Here is a 24,920-nt window from a genome sequence, read left to right as displayed (position 1 = left end):
TTCAAGCACTCTTTCCCCCCTTAGATGGAATGCAGAAATGACGTGCTTATAAAAATAGAATTAAATGAGATAATTTATACTCAGAATCTTATAGGTAGATCAGAAATGTACTCAAGTTCTCTTCATTTATTGGAACAACTTTGAAAATGTCCAGGTGACGTTTGGAGCAAACATCATATACTCTTTTGCAAACTAGCATGAAATATATAATAAAAATATATTATCTATTTTTAGCTACAGTATAATTCTCAGTCATTTTCTACTCCCTGAGTACATTTTTATGATATAGATATTTTTGACATAATGGAGGTTTTTACAGTATTGCAAATTTTTTCTTCAACCAGCACAGAGTTATTTCACGGACTACTCAGTTGTAAGCAGCCGCATTTATCTATTCCTTCATGCAATGAATATAGGGCCAATTCTATGCCAGGTCCTGTGGTAGACACTGAAGTTACTGTGGTGAACAGGACAAATTCTTGGTCCTCAAGATGCTCACAGCATAGTAGTAAAAACCTCAACCATGGTAAGGGCTGTGAAGCTAAAGTACAGGGTGCAGTGGGGGAGGGAATGGGTGTTACAAGAAGAGAAAACAGCATGCCCACCTGGGGCCTAAGACAGGAAAGCATTTGCAGGCTTGCTTAGAGGAGCTGAGGATTAGAACTAAAGACACTGAGAGAGGCATTGGTAGGAGATGAAATAAGTTAATTATTCTGGTCTTTAAGAGTGGTGAAATCAGACTTGTGTTTAAGAATTCACTCTGGCTGTGTATGGAGAATAGATGAGAGGGAACAAGAGTGGAGGCAGGGAGTCTAGGAGGCTATCGTAGTTTTCCAGAAGAGAGATGACCGTAGTTTGGACTGGGAGAGTGGCAGTAGAGATAGAAAGAAGTAGATTAATTTAAGAACTATCTAAGAAATAGGGTTGATGTGTATAGGCTGGTGGGATTGGGCATGGGAGTGAGGACGGTGAGAAGTCAGCCAAGTTTCTGGCTTGGGAAGCAGGGTAGATGAGGCTGCCATTCACTGGAAAGGGAAACACTGAAAGTGGATCCCACTATGTGGGGGAAAGGATCAAGTATTCCATTTGGATGCATTGGGTTTGAGGGCCCCAGGCCGACCATTTGGAGATGCAGGCAGTGGGGCCACAAACTCTAGGGAGCAGGTCAGGACTAAAGGCATGACATGAGTAGCATGAAGGTGGTTGTTAAACCCGTGAACCAAGGGAGACAGCCCACTGTGGGTATGTAGGACAGGAAGAGGAGAAGTTAAGGATAGGGTCTGGAATTCGTGGGGTGGGCAAGGTGACCTCATGAGGAAGCAGTCTGATGGCAGCTGGCCATGTGAGGCCGAAGCTTAAGGGAAAGTTCTGGGCTGGAGCTACAAGAGGTAGCATTTGGAGAGCAGTAGAAAGCATGGGAGCAGATGAGTTAGCATAGAAAATTGAGAGTTTTTGTATCTATAGCTTTCCTTCTGATCACAGATATTGTTAGCAACTTGGTTGCTAGAGGTAGAGGTAATCTGGAAGATAATGATTCCCAAAGAGGGAGAACAAGAAGGCGGGGTGAAGTGCAGGGGCAATGTTTAAGTCAGAGGATGTGAGTAAATAAAGACTATAATTGATTTGTCCAGGCTGGACATGGATTCCCTTCTTCTGAACCCTCCTGCCCATCACCAGCCCCACTGTCTCACCCAGGCAGTTGGGCACATATGGGTGTGCTACAGAGTGGGCACTCAGTTACCATGAGGGAGAGAGAGTCATGGCCTGTGTGTTGTCTTCTTCTCTCTGGACTGGTCCAAGCCCTCCCCTCAGCTAGACCTGGGGTCCCAGCCTTCCTAAGGGAGACCCATACCTGTGAGAAGATCATGACCAATGTCTCCTCGCTGCCACGCCGCACCCCACTTCCTTCAAGTCTCCCACGCAGAGGGCTACACTGCAGAAGGATCTTCGCTCCGGAGGACAAGATAGCATTGTGGACATATCCCTAAGGGAATCCCTAAATCAACAAATGTCACCCCTGCCAAAATTCTCTCGTTGGAGAAACTGCACAGCCAAGCTAGTTTGCCTAGCATGATTTCAACCTTGTGTTAGAAATTCACGCTCCAAGTCCTTCAAAATCACTCAACCAAGAAGGGACTGTGCTGTGCACAGGCCTGAGGAGCAGGGGCAGTGGCCAGGAGCTGACCCTGCCTCTCCTCACTCCCCTCTTATTCCCACTCTTATTTCTTACTTCTATTTCTAGTCATATTTTTCTGCTTGAACGTATAGTGTGTCTTAAACAATGCACTCTACCAGTAAAGATGAAGAAGCCACTCTGGGTTTCTTACGTGTAAAAGCCCTCAATTGGAGGTGACAAGGAACCGCTCCACTGGCTTCAGTAGAAGACCAAGGGGCCAATACTTCCTCTCGGTTTGTCGCAGCTCCCTTTCCTGTTGCTAAGGTGGAACCACCTAGACAGCTATTAAAAAGATAAGCGACTGCTTCTCATTTAAGGCCTTCCCTCTAGCTTCACTTAGCTGTGATTAATCGAGAAAAAACCAGTCTCTTTTCAATTCCCTGCAACCTTTCCAGAACAAGCTGGAAATAAAGACCCAGATTGCTTTTCACTGAATAAGCTTCCATGTCATCCATCAACAGCTATCGCAGACTTTCAGGGAGTGTGCTGTTGCCAAGATATTTTGTGGTACAAAAAGCTGGAGAACCAAGTTTATGAAAACATCACAAAAGTTGGGAAAATTCCCTCCAAATGACTCCTCCTCCCCCAACCTGGCCTTGGGCTCTAGGTGCTAAATAACAACAATAACGTTAAGGGATCTTTATTATTCAAAAAATAAATAACAAGATAATCACAAGTTCATTCTGGAAACAATGGAGACTGCAGGTAGATACAATAGATTTCCTTTAAATACAGTCATTTCAGGAGGAGGAGGGGGCAGGCTCAGAGCTGCTCTCGTCTCCCCTCTCCCATCTACAGTGGTGGAGATAGGGATGGGGTTGAAATAAGATAACTGATTAGCAACAGCTTGACTCCTGTGTGTGTGTGTGTGTGTGTGTGTGTGTGTGTGTGTGTTTATGAGAAAGAGAGAGAGAATGAGTGTCAGGGTGGTTGGTGGGGGCAGGGTTTTCCTGTTCTCCACTGCATTAGACTTTCTAGAGCCTGCCCCCTCCATCGGGGCCACAGGGACCCAGAATCAACCGTAACTGAATGTGAGCTGAGGCTCCCTGTTTCCCTTCCGCATCTTCACTGATAAATCAAATACATTATCCACTGAAAGACACTGTATGCAAAGAAACGAAACTGAACTTGGCTAATTATCTGCTGTTTACTCAGCATTCAATCTGTGCATAATGGCCTGTCTTTCCATAGGACTCTCGGGATGTCTGCATCAGTGGGGTTGCTGCCTCAGAATCTAAGCTCTTATGGAACAGGGCCTGTTTGGGTTTCACCCGCCCCGTGATTCACTTTTTGCAGCCCTATGTGCCTTGGGGTATATAATAAATAGTTCTCCGTGAGGAGGATCCTAGGGTTATAAATAGGCAGTTCAACAGGGGGTGGTCTTAACTGCTCTGCTGTATTATGAAGACTGCCAGCATCAGCTCAGCCGCAGCCTGCGAGGTTACACTGTTCAGAGTTTGAGTAAACCAAAAGATGTGAAGCCGGTCCCATGGCTCACTTGGCTTGGATCAGTCACGTTGACAAACACCGAAGCACCTGGTTGCAATTCAAATACTCCTCCCAAGTGAATGGATTGCTGCCCGCAAGGTTTGGAGGAACTGTGGGTATTTGCCGCTCTAAGTAAGATTCTCTCAGATCCACTCACGGACCTCAGGCAGAGGCTGGCTATAAATGGAGCTTGACCCGAAGCTTCCCGATTGGAACAGAAGGTGACTTGGGCATAGATATAATAGAGTCCTTGTCTTTTAACGGCCAGCTGTTTCCCATTTTCGAGGGTTACCAAGTTGTTGCTTATGGTGTAGTATCCTTTTTGGGCCCACTGTAGAACTGTAATGGAGAGGGGAAAAATTCATGGTGAGGTGAAGCATAGCATGGTTCACATTCTAATGGGAAATAAAGTTTAATGTTGGATACTGGCTTCATATACAAACGGAAGTTTTGGGCGTCAGGGATTCTTAAGGACCCTTCCAGCCCTCAGAGTCCGTGGAGGAGTTATGACTGACGAAGCAGCATAGCCTTTACAGTCAGATGGAGCTGGGTTCTAATCCAAGCTTTTTCAAGCTTGGGGAAGTCACTTAATCTCCCCGAGCTTCACTTCCTCGTCTGTAACACGGGGCTATGTTACAGCATATTTCAGAGACGTGTTATAAAGATTAAATAAAGTAACAGAACACAGTAAGTTTCCTTCTCTCTTTAGAGTTCAAAGTCCACTTGCCCTTGAACCTAAGAAAGTGTGAATAATTTCAAAATTCCACATCATAAATTATGCATGCCAGAATATTCAGACAAAATCCTTGCTAATATTAACATCGATATCTTGCTTTCCTTGAATTTTACAAAGTCAGAGAGTTCCTAGTCCACTAGCTGAGCCTCAGCACAGAGAAAAAGAAAGACCCCATTTCTTGCTACCTGATCATACTGTTGCAAATTCAACCTGCCTCCCACAGTAAGGACTAAAATTAGGCAAGGAAGTATGAAAATAAACCTGTCATTTCACTGTGCGTTTTGATCTCCCATTGTAGTGGGCGCCACCAACTTGAAAGTGCCTGTATTCTTGTGGCTAAACCCGAGTACCCACCAACAGTGTGCCATTTTCTCTGCTGAGATGTTGAGTGGGTTCAAAGTAGTATGTGCACCCGATTTCAAATCTCAGCTCCCACAGAGAGCTAGACTGCCGGGGGTGGGGGTTGGGGGAGAAGTGAAAGTATTGATGCGTTTGCTTCCTTGAACTTTTTTTTTTTAATATCTGTTTGGTGGTCTTAGGCCTATCAGAGTTTAAGATCTAACCTGTTAAAACTCATCCTTTTGTAGTGGGAAGTCATCTTGAAATGCCTGACATTTCTTGGCCCTCCAGACCACTCCAGAAATGATACTTTATGGTGTTTTCACTTTTGGACCATCCGATTGAGAAAACAAGGGCAGGGTCCTTATCTTTTAGTCCATGAAGTTTATTTTTGTAAGTCCTTGCCAATTTTCATCCTTGCTGTGGGATGTAGGTCAAGTTTGCAGCAGCATGACCAGGTAGGAATGAGGTTTGGGACTGGGGTGGGGGAAGAATGTTACTCTCTTCCCACCTGATCCCCTGAGAACCTACTGGGATGCAGACTGTAAAATATGCTAGGACCAATATCAATCATGAGCCTTTGGCAGAATCTGAGCACCATGAAATATCACTAAGAACAGAGATTTATATACAGGTGGACAAAGATTAGTGGGAAGCTATTCTTCCACGAGGTGTCTCTGCTGCTGTCATCCAATCTGGATGAGACGATGTCATGTAGATGGCCACCCTGGACATGCCAATGTAGTTGTGATGTTCTCCCATAAGCATATTTTCTGAGAAAGAGGTACTTGGCAGAAATATTAGATATTGGGAAATAACTGGTATTAATGAAAGGCTTTATGTCGCTTTTCTGATATCTAAACTAAAATGAAGTTAGCTCAGTAATGACGCCTTACATTTGTATAGCACTTGACAGTATAACTTTCTTCCACATTAGCTAATTTGGTGCTCAGAGTCGCCCTGTGAAGTCAGTGAGGCAGGAAATTGCTGCATAGGTAAAGGGACTTGCCCAAGGTCACCCAGCAAGTCATAGTGATGGTTCTTGAAACTCAGTGTTCAGAAACTTCCTATCCGGTGCTCTTACCACTGTACCATGATCCATGATAACCACGTATGTGTTACACCCGCTGAGAAGCCCAAGCCACCTGGAGATGAGGGGGTGTCTCCTCTCCTCTTTCTCTCTGTGTCTCTGTCTGTCTCTGTCTATCTCTCTCTCTCTCTCTCTCTCACACACACACACACTGTTTAGAACTCTATTCTGGAGCACTGTGCTAAATGTTTCAAAGACTGCTCTGATGCTCTCAGACTGCATTTATGTAGATGGGGGATTTTATGCTAGCATACATGTTTCCATCCATTTATCAGATGCGACACATTCTCCAGCGCCAGCAATCACAAGGTACAGATTTGGGAAAAAAGATCTAAGGGCTAGAATGATGGCAGAACGTATATGGAAATAAAATCGCTCAGAGTTGAAAAGAGTACAGTATGTCATCTGCTGTTACTTCATTGGAAAATCTAACATCCTGGCACCTATTGATCTTTGCAGAATGATTTTACCTTTAATTTCCCTGAGATTGGCCCCGGTGAGGCTGGGGTTAATCATACAGGGATTGACAGATGGCAAGAAATACCCCCTGGGGCCCATTTACACACAGTGAAGAGGGGTTAGGATGAGGGATGCTCCCAGTCAAGAGGTCACTACCTGCCATCTCTTCTATGTTATCAGAATAATGGTCCCTCCACCCAGTAATTCATCATTTAGAATCAGCCATTGAGGAAGAACATAATGAGAACATTGGGATTGCTTCCCACCTCCTTTTGTCTCTCTAAGTCCCATCTCTGCATTTGAGCTCACTTTGAAGGCAAAGGAGAGCGTATGAGAGGTGTACGGGTAGGTTTGTAAATTGGGCCCCAGAAGAAGAGAGGAACCTAATCATTAAGCTACATTGCTTTAGCATGCCAGCCTTCCCCCTTGCGTGGTTGATGCTCAGATGCTTTTGGACTTACCAGATGCTGTTTTACTGCTGGCCTCACTTATGACATGTGCCGCAATTTGAGGCTCCTGATCGCCTGAAATGAAACCAAAAGCAAACTATCAGGCCAAAGTAATACAAAACTGCCACAGAACTGTATGGTCTAGTTCTATAGCTGTGTAACAGAGACTTTGCTTAAATAGGTTACGTAAAAAGAAGGATAAAGCGGTCTGAAATCCCTCTCACAGAGGGAAAAGTTGATTTCTAAATCTCAACAATCGAATTGGCTATTTCTGCTGATCCCATTCTTCTAATAGTTGTTCAGTACTTGTCTCCACTTTCCGTAGATTGAAACAGGCTAAAAATACTGCTCTTCATTAAACATATTTTGAATCTTCCTTTTAGGAACAACTCCCACCTGTTGGGAATCTTAGTGGGCCCCAAGATCATGTATGCACACTTAGCTAGTAAGATGCTTATGGTGTCTGATATGGTCAAGCAACTGGCCAAACTATTATATCTATCTCTAGTTGTTTCTCATGTAAAAGGCTTGCTACTTAATTAGATGCTGATCTCCTAAGAGAAGAGATGGTGTGGAAATTTCTTTTTTTCCAGTAATAAGCCTGGTACTGGACACTTTGTAGTCGCCCTATAAAGTCAAGTTGCATGACCTAAATTACCAGTTTTGTTAAGTTTATCATTTTCCTGAAGACTACTAGGCAGCATCCACATGAACTATTTCCTCAAATTTCACTATAATTAACAGACAACATGGCCCCATTCAACGTATCTTACAGTCATTCTGAAGATAAAAGCTTTGTAGAAATCAGATGACCCTTTGCATCTGGACCAATAGTTAAAGTAAGCTCTAAGTACACTTCTTTGCCTCAGAAAACGCTATCTGTATCTCTGAATGCATATCTGTATGTATATATGTATTTCTTTCTGTGCATTAAATTTACACAAGTCATAGCATCACTTTCACTGACTTTGTGATATAATAGTTTTTCTAACAACACTCATCTACTAACATTCCATCTTTCCCATACTCAGCTGCTCAGGTCACTCCAGGCATTATTGCATTCAGTTTGGGGTGCCACATTCTAAGAGGAACAGGGAAAGTTACTGTGTCCAAAGAAGGAGGTAACTAGGAGAGGGAAGGGCCTGGAAAGAGTCATAGGAGGAACAGCGGAAGACAGTGGGGAGTTTTAGCCTGAAGAAGAAAAGGCTCAGGGGCCATGACTGCTGTTGTCAACTGGACAGCTGCTGTGTAGAAGACAACGTGTACTTTGTTTAGTTTGGCCCCAAAGAGCAGAACTGGGTATGGTGAGTGGAGATTACAGGAACAAATTTCAACTCCAGAGGAGAAAAGACTTCTCTTGAGTAGTATAGTAACCTTATTATAATTATTAGAGCCATTCAAAGATGGACTGGGCTGCTTTATGAGATAGAAGGTGCCTAGGCATGTTTGATGACAGGCCAGATGCTCAGAACTGTTGTGAAGAAGATTCATGATCTGAGGATGGTGCTGGATTTGAAAACCATCAAGTTCCCTTCCAACTCTGATATGTTCAAGAAACTCTGACATCAAAAACAGAGCAAAGACTAGAACGTTGTCACACTGAATCACTCCTTGATCCTAGAGGCTCTACTGGCCATGGTTCCCCATGAAAAACTGTTATCATTGAGCAATGAGTGTCACTGCGGCCGAGTGATGACTTTCTTGTCATCTTAGCCTCTACTGGTGACACTAGGCTGTATGGTTGCTTTGATTAAGGTATTGAAAATAATAGGATTTCTTCATACTTGGTATTGTCAGCATTAAAGGAACACAGCCTTCCTCATAAATATATACATCCAAAGCCTTTCCAAATCACAGGCACCAGAGAAGGTGTTGATTTTGGCAATTGTGTTCCTGTTTTATTTCTAGGGCTAAGAGTTCCCAGATTCAACACTGGGTTGTTCAATATAATCAGCCTACAGCTTCCTTTTAGTTTTTAAGCATTCATAGAAATTGGTAAATAGCAACCTACCTTTTTGCATTTCAAAGTTTTCTCCTTTCTTCTTCACTTCTTCATTTAGCATTATATCCTAAAATAAGAGTCATTGCAAAAGGTCATTTTGACAGGAACTCTGCTGCAGGGTTTTAGAGGTATCATTCATTTGGCATCTGTCATTACTCTGGTGTCTGTTTCTGGTAAGGATTATCCTATGGACTTAGATCCTGTCATTAATTCCATCATACTGATTGGGAGCCCATGCCCCTGACAGGTGAGCTGACAGCCCAGAAAGCCCAGGGGTGAACCTGGAAGCAGAATGTGGGCCTTATTATTTCCATTCCGGTCCTCTCTTCAGACCAGAGGCTGTGATTCTGAGCCTTCCTATGACCCCAACCTCTCTGGCTTTGACGGGTATTGACCAATAATGCCCAACGGAGAGAGGATTCTACCCTGGGAACTGGTATACAGAATATTATTAAACATAAACCATGGCATGTCTATTAGAATAAAATTGGCCTGAAAATCTCTTAGGAAATGGTAACAGCAGGTTTGACCTCAGGGAGAAATCTCAGACTATGAATAGACCTTCGGACATTTTTTATTTTGTTGTCCCTTTCAATGGGCTGAGGAGAGTCTTGTTGCTGGTTGCCTTGTGTGGCCTGTATTTATTTAGCATAACCAGCATATAGGAAACAGGTAATCGTCCAATGCTGCTGATGTTCAAAGGCAAATGCAACACTTCTTAAGGGGTTTCTTCTCACCCAGCAACTGAAGAAAGTCTAGACGTACTTAAGGAAGCTAACAGGCACTGCCGTCAGCACAGCTGGATGTTGATAAAAGCTAAGGCTGCCGTGTTAAAGATACTGAATAAAAGGCCTGGAGGGCTTCACTGGCTGGCACAAGGTCACCCAAGGAGTCTGAGGCTAAAGCCAAGAGTAGAAACTGTGAGATCACATTCATAGGCCAGCCTCAACTGGCACCATCCCTCTGTATTCTGAACACAAGGGAGAAAGACAGTATTATTTTCATATCTTCTGATAGTCAAAGTCCTATGTGCCTTCCCATTACTGAAATCAATTTTCTCCAGGGTCTTTCCTTTTTGTTCCCCCCATAGAAGGAATTAGTGTTGTTACTATTGAGTGTCTTGTTGTAGGCTCAGCTCAGTTGCCAAATGTGAAGGTATAAGTCACAGAGCCAAAAGGGGAGCGTGCACCTCGGAACAGGCTCTGTGGCTCACATGGGCCACAGAGCTTCTTCAACTTTCCACTTGAGCTGAAGTGTGGCACTGTGAAAGTGCAGCAACAGGAAAATGTTTGTGAGATAACAAGTAAACAAATGAGTATTTAGTGTCTTTTGAAAAAATGGAGTGTGATGATCGAGGTTGAGATACTTTGAGGCTGAGTGGTTGCATTGGTGTCAGGGCTTGGCAAAGATGAAAACGTGAAGTCAGCAAAGTTTGTCTTTTATGCACCCAGCCTTGCTTTTCCGTGAACTTTCCCCCAGCCACACTCCCCAGAACCTCTTTTTTTTTCTTGCCTCACTCCCCACCTCAACTGAAAGACTTTTTAAAGTTGACTTTCAGAAAATCTGAGATTAGTTGTTTCACTCTTGGTGGGAACTCTATGTGGCAGGTACGGACAAGTTGATCTTTAACTTAAAAAGGAAGTGCTTTGACCCTATCAAAGATATCTCAGGCATTGGTGGGCAGACAGTCATGGAACTGATCATTCTAGCAGAGGGTGGGTAGTAACTTTTAATGTGAAATTACACTATTCAAAATGCTGCCTCCACTTACACTAACATAAGCCCTGAATCCCATCTTCCCCCTAAAGTGACTTCTTGGTACTATCTGCTTCAGGAGATAAGTTCCTTGTCACTAGAGGTGTTCAAACAGAGATTGGGCAACCAGTTGGTAAGGGCGGTGAAGAGAAGCCTGAAGTTCTGGGTTGACAGTTGGATCTGATGATTTCTAAGACCCCTTCAAGTCCTATGATTCAGAGCCCCAAAACTCAAACGTTAGGTTGCTCTGGACCAGTCGGACTATGACCCAGAAAGAAAGCCTGCTAACATTAGCTAAGAATACACAAATCCAATTTGGGGTCATTCTGTAGTTGGCCTGTTGGGTTAAACAAATCCAAAATATTGTTTTAGAATGAGAAGTTTGGGTGAATGAGTATTGGAAAAGGGGTCAGTCATTGGGGGAGGATTAGGTAGCTGGAGGACTTTGTGTCTAATCTTTGTGCATATCACATGTACAGATGACATTGACTAGGATTCCACCCCTGCTGCAATAAGAGGCAAGTGACCTCCTCTGTTGCATGTAAAGAGCCCTGGTTGACATGCCAGAGAAGGTCTGCCTTTTTAGAATATGAGTTTTTGGAGCTGTCACTTTTTCTTGCAAGCATAAGCAGAGAGGCCAAACCAACTGTTTCCCTTGCTTCTATCCTGGGTAGCTGATTTGGAAAGCTTTACATATCCAACCTGAAATAAAGCCATGAGGAATTGGCAGTTCAACTGTAAAACTCTCAGTAAGAAAGAGAGACGGAGGAACAAAGCAGTAGCCGCTCTCACTAGCACTGAGAGAATTGAGGGCTGATCACTTAATTACAGAATGTTGGAGCCGGTAGTGCCCTTATAGATAATCTCAGCCCTCTCAGTTTACAGATGAGAAAACTGAGGCCCAGTGAGGTGAAGTCATTTGCCCAAGGTCACACAGCCAAGCACATTAAATATTCTATTTGGATTATTAGCCTTCGTTCTGAAAGTCGCTTTATTCACATTTAAATTGGCGACACCTCCCAATACCCTGTAATACTGGCAAGAATCCTCAAAGAACCGGAGAAACTCAAATCATTTCCAAGCCTTGCAAATAAGGAATTAGGAGTCTTCATCTAAAACCTAGATTAGTGTAAAGAACATAAAAGCCAACAGAGATCTGAGCTGCATTCTGATGTCTGTAGGGGACTCAGGAATAAGCTCTTGGAGTCTTCACTACCGGATTAAATTACACACTGGGGATGGTATAGGAGGACAAGAATAAGCTCAGAAATAAGATCTTAAGCCCTTCACTCCTGGGTTAAATTACACATCACCTATATGTGAGAACTAATTCCTGGTGGTTTAGCCAGATACCCACCCGCCTGGCACAGGGCAGCCCTTAATGTGGAGTGCTGCCTCCTATTCATGACCCCAAATGAGCTGAGGGCCAAGGGTGTTTGACTCAGTGTTCTGAGAGGGAAACAGGCCGAAAGACTTCTTGACGTTCTGCTTCAGGAGAAAGAGCCCCTAGACCCCTTGCCTATGATGATGGAATTAATGTTGTAGGCACATCCTCAGTAAACGTTCTAAAATTTCTTGTTTTAGGTACCCATTATAGGCCATAGTCACTGCAGTGACTTCATGCAGGGTATCAGCCTGTTGGGCTGGAAGGCTTCAAACGCTCTCTGCCTCAGGTCTTGATGGGCCCCAGAGTTGCCTGGCTTCATGAGCAAGTGGTATTACATGGGGTCTGGTTTGAGCGGCACTGAGAAGATCCATCACCCATTCCTGGTAGCTCTCTTCACAATAAAGGGACAAGATCTCCCTTTCATGGCACCTGAGATTCTATAATCGGAGAAGCATTTCTTCATATGTTAGAGTGTCTCAGTCTCCAAAGTCCCTACTACTCCCAGTAAAGGCAGTATCTCAACCTGTGGCCTGCCAACACTGCAGCGACCAGAGGTTAGTGCTTCCCTGGGAGATGGGGACCAGACTATGGGTCCACAGTGAGAAGCCATCAAGGTTTGGATGGAAAGATAAGAAAATGCAAGAAGCAAACTTGATGTAATTCATAATTTTGCCCAGAGGCAACTGCATGTATGAGCTCACATGTGTGTGTGAATATACCCATGAGAGTGTGCATTTTCCCCAGAGAGGGCCTTTTTTGTTCTTCTCAAGAACATTCCTACGAATGTGCACGCTTCCAACTTTCTTTTCCCTTTTAACATAGGATTTTGACTTCATTTTTGCTTTTTTAAAAAATGCGCGTACCCATATATGTATATATGTACCTATACACGTGTAGATAGATAGCGCAAATGTTAAACTTTCACATTGTCAGATTTCATTTCCCCGACCTAGAAGACATAGTAAAACTTTTCAATGACACTTTTACCAACAACTGAGTTCCTTACCTTGACGAAGCCTTCGAACTGGCTTCTAATTTCCTCACAGTTCAGTAATGATAAAGGCCCCTCTCCTTTGTTGCATCTCTGTATCGTTTTCATGAACACAAAATCTTCATGAAGATTCCTTTCATCTTCTATCTATTTATGAAATAAGAGGGACATGAGAAATGTAACTCTGAAGGAATGCATCTAGTGATGTCTGCCTCTACACCCACTTCCATGGCATCAACAACAGGCGGAGGACTTTGGGTGTATAAAGGGGGCACAAAAAGTTATTATGCTGGATTACTGCTATTTAGTATTTGCAGGTAAAAAAAAAATCTACAAAGGCCAACAATTAAAATGTCGTATTATCTGAAATTCTAGGTAGAAATCACAGCTACTCTAATAAAATTTCACCACAAAGTGACCCTTCTTTTCAATGTATCATAGCAGCAACATCCCGTAATTGTCATATTTCCCATTGCTCCCCTAATGTCTGGTCATTATAAACACAGTCTATAAAATCGTTTTCTGCTGAGCTAAACTGCCCACTTGATTTTAGTGTTTTTGATGCAGTGCTTTATAAAAAGAAGTTAATTTGCAATGTGTGTCAATTAACTCGAGTTCTAATTACGTCTCTGTCTTTTCAACTTTAGTATTTGTAGAAAACATTTGCATTTTTAAAGAAATCATCTTTCATTTCCAAAGTTGACGAGATGTTTTATTTTCCAATGTCTTAAAATAATTAACTGTATGAAATTCACTTGTATAATCAACTAATTCTGTGCCAGTTTCTTGTCTTAAGATTAAATTTTAGATTCAAAACAAGATCTAGTTAACCGGCGGCTTTGATTGTCATTAAGAGCGCATCTAAATGCTACGGTAAATTTGAGTCGGCCCAGGTCATTATTTCACCTTTAGAGGCTAGGCTTATGTCCAGGCATTTGATTGGCAGAGCCCACCAGGCCAAACGCAAACAAACAACCAGACCCAGAATCCCCCTCTTTTCTCAGCAGTGAAACCTAAAATTTGAGTATCCCAGTGAATTGCCTCAACCATCACTGCCCCACCTCATCCTGATAGAAAACCTCATGGCCTTAATTCTAGGTTGGCATCCCAAGAGAAGACACACAGACATCCCTGAGAAAACGCAGTCTCCAGATGCTGTACATCCACGATTCCCACATCCAGACTTGTAGGAACAGCCAGATAATTGATCAAATTTCTCCTTTCATCTATGATCAATACTTTGTCAACATAGCCAGTAATGCCACTCCGTGGGAGTGGATAAACACGTCAAAACAGGGTAAATTCTAATGGCTATTTTTTCCTAAGAATACAGAACAACCTACTAAGTTACTCTACTTTTTCGTTCCTGTAAGTCCAACTGTTCAAGAATGGAAAACATCTCAGAGGGAAACCGAGCAGCTTGCAACTACAATCAGTGTTTGAAGAGCTACACAGAGAATGCTACTTTTACTAAAAGACTACAAATTCTGGGACTTATCCATGTCTATGCTAATCTGAAGGACTATGAAATTTCATATCAAATTGATGCTCTCCTTTTCTAGTTGGAAATTTAGAAGAAAGAATTGTCTCCATCAGAAAAAATAGTTTACTTTTTAAGCAAAACTTTAGCAAATAACTATAGCTAATGCCTACATAGTGCTTACTTGTGCCAGGCTCTGTTCTAAGCTCATTACAAGGCTAAACTCATTTAATCTATGAGGTGGGTACCATTATTAGCCCCTTTTCTCAGATGTGGAAACTGAGGCATACAAATATAAAATAACTTGCCCAGGATCACAGAGCTAGTAGGGGGCAGAGGCAAGATCTGAACCCAGGCAGTCTGACTGCAGAGCCCAAGCTCTTGACCAGAGACAAGAATAGGAGATCACAGTAGACAACAAACATTATGTCACAGGACCATTTGTGTATTTGGATTCCTACCATTGTCCATCATTTGGGTAGAACTAAAACCAACCAAATCACAAATCAACAAGGACCCCACATTTACTTAATAAAGGCTCATGGTTCATCTTACCTTGTCCAATCTTCTGTGAAGATACACAGCAAAAAGTGCTGACACAATCATCTGGGTGATAAGAAAAACAGTAAGCAAATACATAAAAATTTTCATACTGACGGGTGGTCCAGTGGCCACAGATCGAGGAGAAGGTTGGCTGTACGTTTCGATCATGCTGCGTTAGAGTTGAAATGATGTCTTCTACCCGAGAAGGTGGCAGAGGCAGCATGAGAAGACTGTCAAAGTGGCCACCTTACTCAGGATTAGTTAAGAGCGCACAATCGTCGCAGCCCACACTTCCTGGAAAATGTGCTTCGTAGTCTCCTCTCCCAGCAAAAAAGTTACGTAAAGGTTTTTTTTTTTTTTAAAATTATACCCATATCATTCACTTCCAGGCTTTCCCTTTTGTTAGTAAAGAAGAAACAAGCTTCTTCTTCCATACATTCATTCTTGCCTTGAAATGTCATAGACTTCTTAACAGACTATGGCAGTATTTTCCTATTGCTGTCTAACTTTTGGGGTTCACCAGTTTCAAAGAAAGTGACAAATTAATCCACCAGCAACAGACTTATTTCAATTTCAATCTTACTACTATAAAGCGGGAAGTTGGTATATGGGGAAAGAAACACATGTCAACAAAAGTTTGGATTGGTTTTATGAGTGGTGTGCCACTAACTGCTTCTCAAGACTTCTTTAATCTTTAAACCCCACGAAATCCCGGCAGCTTTTCAAGTCAAGTCTATGTGGCACAAAGCAAAAAGGAGTGCTGACAACTACTAAATAAAATTTAGCTGGAAAGATAATTCAAGAAAAATAAATTTCTCAAAGGCCAAGAGGAGTAGGGTCTTGAGGGAAATCAGGCCAAGACTCTGGGATTGAGGTTAAAGTAGGAATACTAGTTTGACTTAGCCAAGTTGCCTGTCTACACTATTCCACTCCATCAGATAATTGCTGAAGCTGATGTAATGGCTCAGAATAGAGAAAATAGGCTGCGATTAAGACACCAGAATTCTAGTTCTTGCCCTACCAATAAATTGCTATGGACATCGGGCAGATCACTTTACTGCTCTAGACCTCAATTTCCTCATATCCAAAGTGGGCAGTTACCTCTGCCTTGCCTATCCTATAGGTTGTTGTGAAGATCAAATAAAGATGTGCACGAAAGATCTTTGAAACATGTTAAACAATAGACAAACAACTCTTATCCTGAATTGTTTGGAATTTGTTTGGCCTAAGATACGAGTTTTCCAAATAATCACCAACTCCTTACATGCTAGTAAAAACCAAAGGAACAATAATGACCTCAAAAACACTCGGAGTTTTGACAACAAATTGAATCATTAAGTGCGTAGGATTATGCATTTCTGAATGGCTTTTGTGTCGTCTTATCAGATTGCCTTCGACATATAAGCAGCTGTGGAAATCCCTACCCCACATCCCAACCTGGTCTAGAAACCGTGATGAGATAAGATTGCTTTGGTGATTCCTATAAAATTGTTTTGAGAGACAAATAGGAAACGTAAGAAACTGCTCCGATAGGCATGCTATCTGTATAGTTAGCACCTGCTCTCTTCCCCTCCCACGCCCCAGCATCCTGTCCTGGGCCCAGATCTGTGTAGCTTTTCACTACATCTGCCAAGTAGGTGGCTTCAATGCACGTGATAAACTTTGATCAGTCAAGTTAGAGGCTTCGGTTCTTAGACAAGTAACCTTAGTTCCACTGAAGGAAAATTATCACGAGAGCCAAAAGGGGCATAAGGACTTCTCCAAGGCCAGTTTCATACAATTACAGAATGCCAGAGCTGCAAGGACCCTGCGAAGATCAGCTCAGCTGAGCCCCCCAGGGAAAGGACACTTAAGGGACCACAGTGTCAGGATTTGTTTACGCGACCAACTTCAAGAAAGAGTTGTTATCCAATCTTCCTGCCTCCACTTCTGGATCTCCAGCTTCCCGAAGTCTGAATTCTGCCCACAATATTCCCCTGAAACTACTCTCACCATTATTAGCTCAATAGTTTTGGCTGACAGTTTTTTTTGGTGAGGAATATTGGCCCTGAGCTAACATCTATTGCCAATCCTCCTCTTTTTCTTTGAGGAAGTTTGCTGCTGAGCTAACATCCGTGCCGATCTTCTTCTATTTTGTATGTGGTATGCCACCACAGCGTGGCTTGGTGAGTATAGGTCCGCGCCCAGGATCTGAACCTGCAAACCTTGGGCTGCTGAAGCAGAACACACAAACTTAACCACTATGCCACTGGGCCAGCCCCAAGCTGACTACTTTCTAGAGTTCATTTTTAGCGACCTTTCTATTATTCTGACCTGTTATTCTGTTATCATGCTTCTGAAACCTCTCGTATCTTACCTCTCAGAATACTTCTTCATGTGATTCCCTTTTCTCTTTGTAACCCTTAAAACTTTGGTATTCCCTGTCCTCATTCTCCTCTCCCCTCCTCTCCCCTGTTCCCCTCTCCACCACTCCCCTCCCCTCTTCTCCTTCTCCGTGGTTTCCTTGGGTGATTCCCATCCGCTTTTATGGTTTTTACTATCACCTTCATTGTGATAAATCCCGACTCTGTGACTGAAGCCCTGAACTTCAGATTTGCAAGGACAGCTACCTCTGAATATCTCCACTTGGATATCCCAAAGCCACCTCACATTTGGCATGCCCCAAATTTAACTCTTCTCCCCACTCCATTTCCAATCCAGACCTGTTCTCTCTATCTCAGTGAATGGTACCCCACCTGTCTAATTCAGAGACCTGAGAGTCATCCATGATTCCTCCTTCTCTCTTGCCCCAGAGTTCTCATCAATCCCCGTGGCTTCTTCATCCCCAAACCTTCTCAATTGCCACCACTTTTCTCCATCTCCCCTGCCAACATTCTAGCCTAAACCCACATCCTCTCTCTCCTGGATTACTGAATTATACCCTCCTAATTTATCTCCTTGCTTCTCTTCCTGCCTCACCCTATCCATCCTCCATACTACCAGCACTATGTTAATTCTAAATCTTATAACTGACCATATTATCTAATCTGCTTTGAGCCTCCCAAGACTCTGCACCAGATCCAGGCAAGCAGATGGATAGAGTGCCCTGGCATGTTCAACATCAATGGGATTAACTCCAGAATAGCCCGCTTGTACTTCAATCCTTGAAGCCTCCACTTTCTTCCATCCTTCTTCTGCCTGGTCCTCTAGCTTGATGCAACAATTGGCTACCTTTCCAGCTTCCAAACTTTAGCTCTACTTTCTGATCTCTGGTTCTGTTATCATATGTCCTTTGTGTCAGGACCTTTCATGCCTGTGTCTCCCCCAACAAGGAGTGGCCTTGCCCTGGTGTTGGGTCCCTTTTAGAAATCTTCAGCAGCCTAATGCATCCAGAACTGATTCTTAAACTTAGTTTCCAAGAAGTCTGTAGATCTATGGAGGACATGAAAGTGCGTGCAGCCAAAGTCAAAGATCGACCATCTTTTTCTTCGTTCACAGAAAGAATTAAGTTAAGGGATTGAATTGTTTCATTTTTCAGCTTTTCTTGCACCAGATTTTCTTGAATCCCTGTGGCCCTCTTCTACTATTGCTTGTCTTCTAGCTAGTGATCCATCTGCAGCAAATAACTATCAAGGGAAAAACTCAAAAAACAATGGATTGTACTTCAACAGCTTGTTTTTGGTGTGAGTGTGCTTGTGGTTGTGATTTATATTGATAACCTAGAACACAGTCATAGTTTCTGCTAGGAAAATTGTTTCCAGTACCTACGAAAGAGTTAAATATATCAGCATTTTGTTTGTTCTACAAAGGGCCTCACAAGGACTCTTTTCCCTGAACATGTCTGGAAAACCCTAGCCTACAGAACGGTGTCTCGATTCTCAGCACAGCACATGATCTGACCCCTGCCCATCTTTCTGTCTTCATCTCTCACAACTCACGCATGCTCAACCTTGAGCATCAACCGTATCAAGCTGGTTTTATTTCCCTAAATGTGCTATGCTTTTTCAAGCTACCTGTTCTCTGTGCCCATGCTGACTCCCTCCTCTGTTGTCTATTAGTGTTGAAGAGACAGTCCCTCTGTGAAATATCCCCTCCTAGCTGACAAGGTGCCCTTTTCTGTGTTTAATCTATCATAGCATTTGCCACGATACTTCATAATTCACTTGTCTGATTTCCCTACCATTAGCTCCTGGAGGAAAGAGACAATTAAAAAAAATACCTCAGAATCCTTGCTTCTTGACACACTGTAAGGAATTAGTAAATCTTTGTCAAATTACTAAATGTTTTTCAAAGAGGATAGAAAAGGAAGTTGCAAAACATTTTAACCTGGAAGAATAGCACTGGCTAGCCTCCCTGGTGATACAAATTGGAATATATTTGTTTTAAGTTTTCTTCCATTCCTTTAATTCTTTCTCTTTCCTCTGGGGTCAGTTCCATTTGTTTATTTTGGTCCTTCTGTTTCATATGGTTAGTTTTCCTCAAATGTCTGACGACCCTTAGTTATCTGGTCATATTTGTGAGTAAAAAACTATGTGAGCTTTTATGGAGAGATGGCATGGATTTCCTCTGAAATTGCATTGATCTGTTTCCCCCACAAAGCTGTCTCTTGAATGGGAGGGCTGACTGTGGGTTCTGTTTAAGTGGGTAGGGCCTGTCAACAGGAAGGCTTCCCTTTAGGTTATGTGGGTGGAGAGGCAGGAAGACCAGGGACCCCCACAACTGATAACGTAGTAAGGAGGGCTTTTCTTTGGGGGTGGAGCCCTTTAGAGGGTTTCACTTTTGACTGATGCTGGTTTTCCTTTTGTTTTCTTTTTTCTATCTGTTGTGGAAGTCCCTGCACCCTCTGTAGAGTCCTCCCCAGGCAACTTTAGCCTGAGGGCAAAGGTCAAATATTGTTGTTGACAAAGAGTCCCTGGGGGAAGGGAGAGAGGGAGAAAAAGGTCCACTTTTCCCAGCTGTTGCCGTTGCAGCTCTTTGATGAGTTACCATAATGAATGCCTCTCAGCCTACCCCTGCTCTTTGCATTTGTCAACTCTGAGATTGGTGTCCCCTTGGAAAAACCCACTCTGACCTCTGAATTCTTGAATTCAGATTTCTCTGTTAGTCCAAATTCATTGACTTTCTTGCTTCCTGGTATCCCTCAAAACTTATTTCAGATTGATGTCACCTTTCCTTGTTTCTCATGGTTGTTGTGGTTTTGTTCTTTTTTACATTTATTTTTGACTAAGTAATACATTCGCGTGGTGAAAAATGTAAGTGATACAAAAGAGTGTACAATGTAGTCTTCCTTTCACCTCTTCCACCCAGTTGTCCATTGTTATCCAGTGTCATCAGTTTCTTATGTATCTTCCAGAGATGCTTTATGTGTATTCAAGCAAATACATAGATATTCTCTCTCACCCTTTTTTACACACAGTAGTATAAAAGACGCTATTCTGCATCTTTGTTTTTTCCTTTAACAATATATCTTGGAGGTTATTCCATGTCAGCAAAGTACTTCTTTATTCTTTTTTTGTTACAAACGCATAGTATTCCATTGTATGAATGAAATACTATAATTTATTTAACTAGTTGCCTATTGATGAACATTTAGGTTGTTTCCAGTCATATGGTATCAAACAATGCTGCAACAAATAACCCTATACTTATTCAATTTTAAAAGTTTCTTTTCAGACATTACCGTGGGATCTGGAAGGCTAAAAATCACATATATTTTTTAACATTGACCAATCACATCACATGTGACCTAAACACATCACACTCAAAGGATGATAATTTAAAAGTTATTGTTTATTTTCCATTAGTCAGATCAATGCATAGTAAATCATTTGTGTCATACACCCTCTTCAAAGCCAGGCATTGCATTTTAGGGCTTCCAATGAAAAGACCTATCTGGCCTTGAGGATTTTGGTTGCACCATGTGGGATTCTCCATGTGGGTCTGCAGCAGAAAGCCAGAGATGATGTCATCTCTGGTGCCTCCATCTAGGATGCTGCACTTGTTGGCTAGATTTGTAAGAAGCAATTTCAGGAGACATTTCTTTCAATCGTGTCTTTTGCTCAAATCAACATTCACTGAGTGCCTATGGTGGGCCAGGGCTGAGCTGGATGCTGGGGATACAAAGATAAAGATGATAGCCCCTACCTTTTCAGGAGCTCCCAGTCTAAAGAAGCCAACCAATAAATGAGCAGACAACTAGAAAACAATGTGAAAAGTGCCACAGTAGAGGTGAACACAAAATTCTGTGGGATCATTAAGGAGAAGTACCTACCCAGCCAGGGGGTGAGATAGAAAGAAGATCAAGGAAGGCTCCTAGAAGAAGAGATACTTGTCATAACTTTGTATCCTGACTTCTGGTGCTCCACTGACAAATCCCAACATTCACTGTCCATCTACTGTCTTTGGCTTTTCTAGTCCAGAATCTTCCACCCTCTTTCATTCTGCCACAGTCTTCTTGTTGGCTATATTTACTCTGACACTCCAAAGGCTTAGGAGGAGTAAGGTAGGAGGGGGTTGGGGATAATTATATCCAGCATAGACGAATGTGGTTGGGGACAGGGGTGTTTGGAGTGTTGGCCTGGTTTCAGGTATTAGTTTTGATAGTGTGATCAGGATCCTTAATCCCTATTTAGCTGCCTACCTTCATCCCAGGTCCCCAAGGTGAATTTTCTCAGCAAAAGCCCATCTTCATTTCTGACTTCTGGGCACCATGACCTCACTCCCCATTTGTGTCAGAAAAAAAAGCTATATTTGTTTATGTGCTTAGACAAGAAACACAGGCAACAGTGGTTACTACCACTGGGAAGTAGAACTGGGGTGTGGCGGGAGGCAAGTTTTACTTTTTGATCTATACAGTCTTTACTCTTTGCATTATTTTTACAGTGAGCATATTTTACTTCTGTAACATTTTATTTTTTGATAAACTTTTTTTTTAGGAAGATTAGCCCTGAGCTAACTACTGCCAATCCTCCTCTTTTTGCTGAGGAAGACTGGCCCTGAGCTAACATCCATGCCCATCTTCCTCTATTTTATACGTGGGACACCTACCACAGCATGGCATGCCAAGCGGTGCCATGTCCGCACCCAGGATCCGAACTGTCAAACCCTGGGCCGCTGAGAAGCGGAACGTGCGCACTTAACCGCTGCACCACTGGGCTGGTCCCTTGATAAACTTTTAATTGAAGTAAACCTTTACCTACAGAAAAGCACACAAATCATAAACTTAATGAATTTTCATAAAGTAAACACATCCATTGTAATCATCACCCAGATTGTAGAACTTTACTGGTATCTCTGAAACGCCCCCATTATGTCCTTCCAAGCACCTCCACTTCTCACAAAGGTAATCACTATTCTGCCTTCTATTACCAAAGATTAGTTTTTACTGAGAGTTCCAGTTGTTCCTTATCCTTGTTAGCACTTGGTATCATCAGTATTATTTATCTTAGCCATTCTAATAGATCTGTAGTACTATCTCATTGTGGTTTTGATTTGCATTTCCCTGATGGCTAATGATGTTGAACATCTTTGCATGTGCTCGTTTGCCATCCATATGTCCTCTTTGGTGCCAACATCTTCCATAAACACAGAACATAATTTTTTTAATTGCTTCAAAATACTAATGCCATTAATCTAAGCAATAACTTTTACGTGTAACAATCCTTCCAAGAGGCAGATTAGGGTGATGGAAATAGCCGGGATTTGGTAGCAGACATTCTGGTCGACTCTACTTGTTGTAGGATCTTAGGCAAATATTTAACCACTTTGTCCTCGGTTGCTTTGTCTATAAAGCAGGGATAGTAATAGTTCCTGCTCATAGGTTTGTCCTGAGGATTAGATGGGAAAATTATGGAAGGCTCTCTGCTCTGTACCTGACAGGGTGAATGTTCATCAGTGTCTCTCTGCCCTTCTGGCAAAGCCTGCAAAGAGGGCAAGGGAGAGAGGGTTGTCCTTGAGGCAGTCAGTGGCTTAGTATCTGAGGGAGAATGAGTGAGTGATTCCTCTTTATCTGGCTCTAAGGTAAAAGACCCCAGAGTTGTGTCCTGGAGGCAGGATTCTGTCCTGATTCCACCACACCCCCCCCCCCCCCCCAACTAAACACAGCAGGAGCAGCCTGCTTTGAAGGAAATTTTAGAAGAAATTTCTAGTCATAACTGGACTCTTGGGTGCTGCTGCAGCCCTTGTGTGATTTTAACACCTACTGCTGTGTGTCTAGCAAAAAGACACAAGCCCCATGACATCTTTCTGTGTAATTCCCAAAGGTTCTCCCATTGATGTTTCCTAAGGCAGCACTGCATGAGGGCCCTTGTGCCTAACATCAAGTAGTCAATATCTCCTCAGCAAATCTTTGCCCAGCACTTAGCAAGCACTAGGCTCTCTGATAGGTCTGTGGAACCAAAATGAAAAAGAAAGGACTGCTAGTTAAAGAGATAAAAAAAGCAAAGAGTTGACCACAGTGCACTGGAAGGTGCCTGCAAGAGGCAACATCAGAACCTTGAGGGGATTGTTTGCTGGGTGAGGGAAAAACGCATTCCACGTACAGAGAAAAGCATGTGTGAGGACCCAGAGCTGGAGACCAAAGGCTCTTTCTCCTCTTAAGGCTGCATGCTTGGGACCAAAGCCTTGCCCTGCACGGCACCCCAGCTTCTTCCAATGGGCCTTTAAGGTGGAGCACAGAATGGACTCTACGGTATAAAATCCTCTTTGTTCCATGGTGAAGGGTCTCAGGGGTCAAGTGGTTTACAAGTGGGTACATTTTTGGCTCCCGTTTTCCTTCAGAAATCAGCCTGATTCAACATGTAAGATTTGTCTCTGTGGTTCAAGCCCATTTTTTACCTCCCTTGCTCCAGTATCAACCTGCCTTCTGCATCTCCCCAGAGCTCTAGGACTCTAGTAGGCTGAGCCCTAGCTCCTATGCCCAAATCCCTCCACACAGCCTTTCCCTGGGCCCCTCTAATTTACCCCTACCCTAATCCTTCTTCTGGACTTGTTCAGGGTTCTCTCCTGTCTCTCCTCTCTCTCTGTGTCTCTCTCCAACTTCCAACTGCTGTTCTCCAAGCTGCCCTCTTCAGTTCTGACCCCAGGTTCCAGCAGTCCTCTCTGATCCCTCCCGGGGTCTGCCCCTGACAATCCCTTGAGGCTGTTTCTGAAATGAGCGCTTCTTCTCCTAAATCACCCCCTAGGTATCCTCACAAGAGACTGTCTTCTTAGGGGGGGACCTGGCTCAGGAGAACTCTAGTTCTCCCACAATTCTCCTGGGGCCAGCCCCATGGTTTCATAAATGCGGAAACTGAGGCTCAGAGAAAGGGGATGACTTACCAGGGTCATGCAGCAAGTTAGTGGCAGAGCAGAGACTAGCCCAGGCCTCCAGACTTCCAGCCAATGCTCTTTCCAAGGAATCAGACTGCCTCTCACAAGGCTCAGTTCTTCTAGCCGGCATCAGCTCCCACTACTGACTGCACAGTGCACCCATCTCTGTTAGCACTTCCTTCCTGAGCCAGTTCATTAAGACTGAAGCTGGCCCGTCCAGGCTTCTGACTCAGCAGCCTAGCAAAGAACATCCAGCCATGTCTGCATATGATTAAGGAAATGCCAGGGACAGGAAGCATTTTTTTTCTGGCAGGGTAGGGGGTGCAAAAGGAGGTGGAGAGATTCAATTAAATAGTAAGATGTCAGGGACCAAAGTGGGGTGGAGAGTGGAAGAGCTAGGATTACTAGTTAAATACATTTTGGTGCAGACATATTTACTGGCTTAGAAGGACTCCTGTGATACACCGTTAGTGCAAATCACATGGCAAAAATAGAAGGTTCCCATAGTTTCACCTGTGTAAAAATAAGTCGAGAGTGACCTCAGAGTGTCTCTGAGTGGTAGTTAGAAATTAGCTGTATGTTCCCCTCCATTCTCTGCACCCATGTTAACTTTTGCCCACAGGTTAATAGTTGGAAACAATTACCACAACATTTGAGAGCTGTTGTGGCGCAGGTGTCCACCTGTGAATGGAGTTGGGAACTTTCCTCTTTCACAATGTCCCATAGTGAGCCGTGCT

At 43.1% G+C, this 24,920-nt stretch overlaps 1 protein-coding gene and 1 long non-coding RNA gene across 3 annotated transcripts; both read right to left on the bottom strand.

Annotated features, from left to right (window-relative positions):
- Window positions 1-2,800: 2,800 nt before the first annotated feature.
- On the bottom strand, window positions 2,801-24,446 carry CD40LG (CD40 ligand). 2 transcript variants are annotated; one of them, XM_005614531.4, is made up of 6 exons: window positions 24,193-24,446; window positions 14,908-14,958; window positions 12,888-13,019; window positions 8,749-8,806; window positions 6,750-6,812; window positions 2,801-4,003 (listed from the first exon to the last, which is right to left on the bottom strand). In XM_005614531.4, exons 1-6 carry the CDS (start codon window positions 24,199-24,201, stop codon window positions 3,627-3,629), a joined length of 690 nt encoding a protein of 229 aa, XP_005614588.1. In that variant the 5' UTR covers window positions 24,202-24,446; the 3' UTR covers window positions 2,801-3,626. The 2 variants fall into 2 exon arrangements, with proteins under 2 accessions (XP_005614588.1, XP_001490061.1); XM_001490011.6 differs by lacking the exon at window positions 24,193-24,446 and having other exon boundaries at window positions 14,908-15,195.
- LOC138921957 (uncharacterized) lies at window positions 20,848-22,057 on the bottom strand. The gene is made up of 3 exons (XR_011435006.1): window positions 21,922-22,057; window positions 21,146-21,186; window positions 20,848-20,984 (listed from the first exon to the last, which is right to left on the bottom strand). It is a non-coding gene; the product is annotated as an uncharacterized lncRNA (long non-coding RNA).
- Window positions 24,447-24,920: the final 474 nt, after the last annotated feature.

The sequence above is a fragment of the Equus caballus genome, chromosome X (assembly GCF_041296265.1).
Source record: "Equus caballus isolate H_3958 breed thoroughbred chromosome X, TB-T2T, whole genome shotgun sequence".
Lineage (NCBI taxonomy): Eukaryota > Metazoa > Chordata > Mammalia > Perissodactyla > Equidae > Equus > Equus caballus.
Note: the sequence above shows the minus strand (reverse complement) of the source record. Positions and strands in the feature narration are given on the sequence as shown.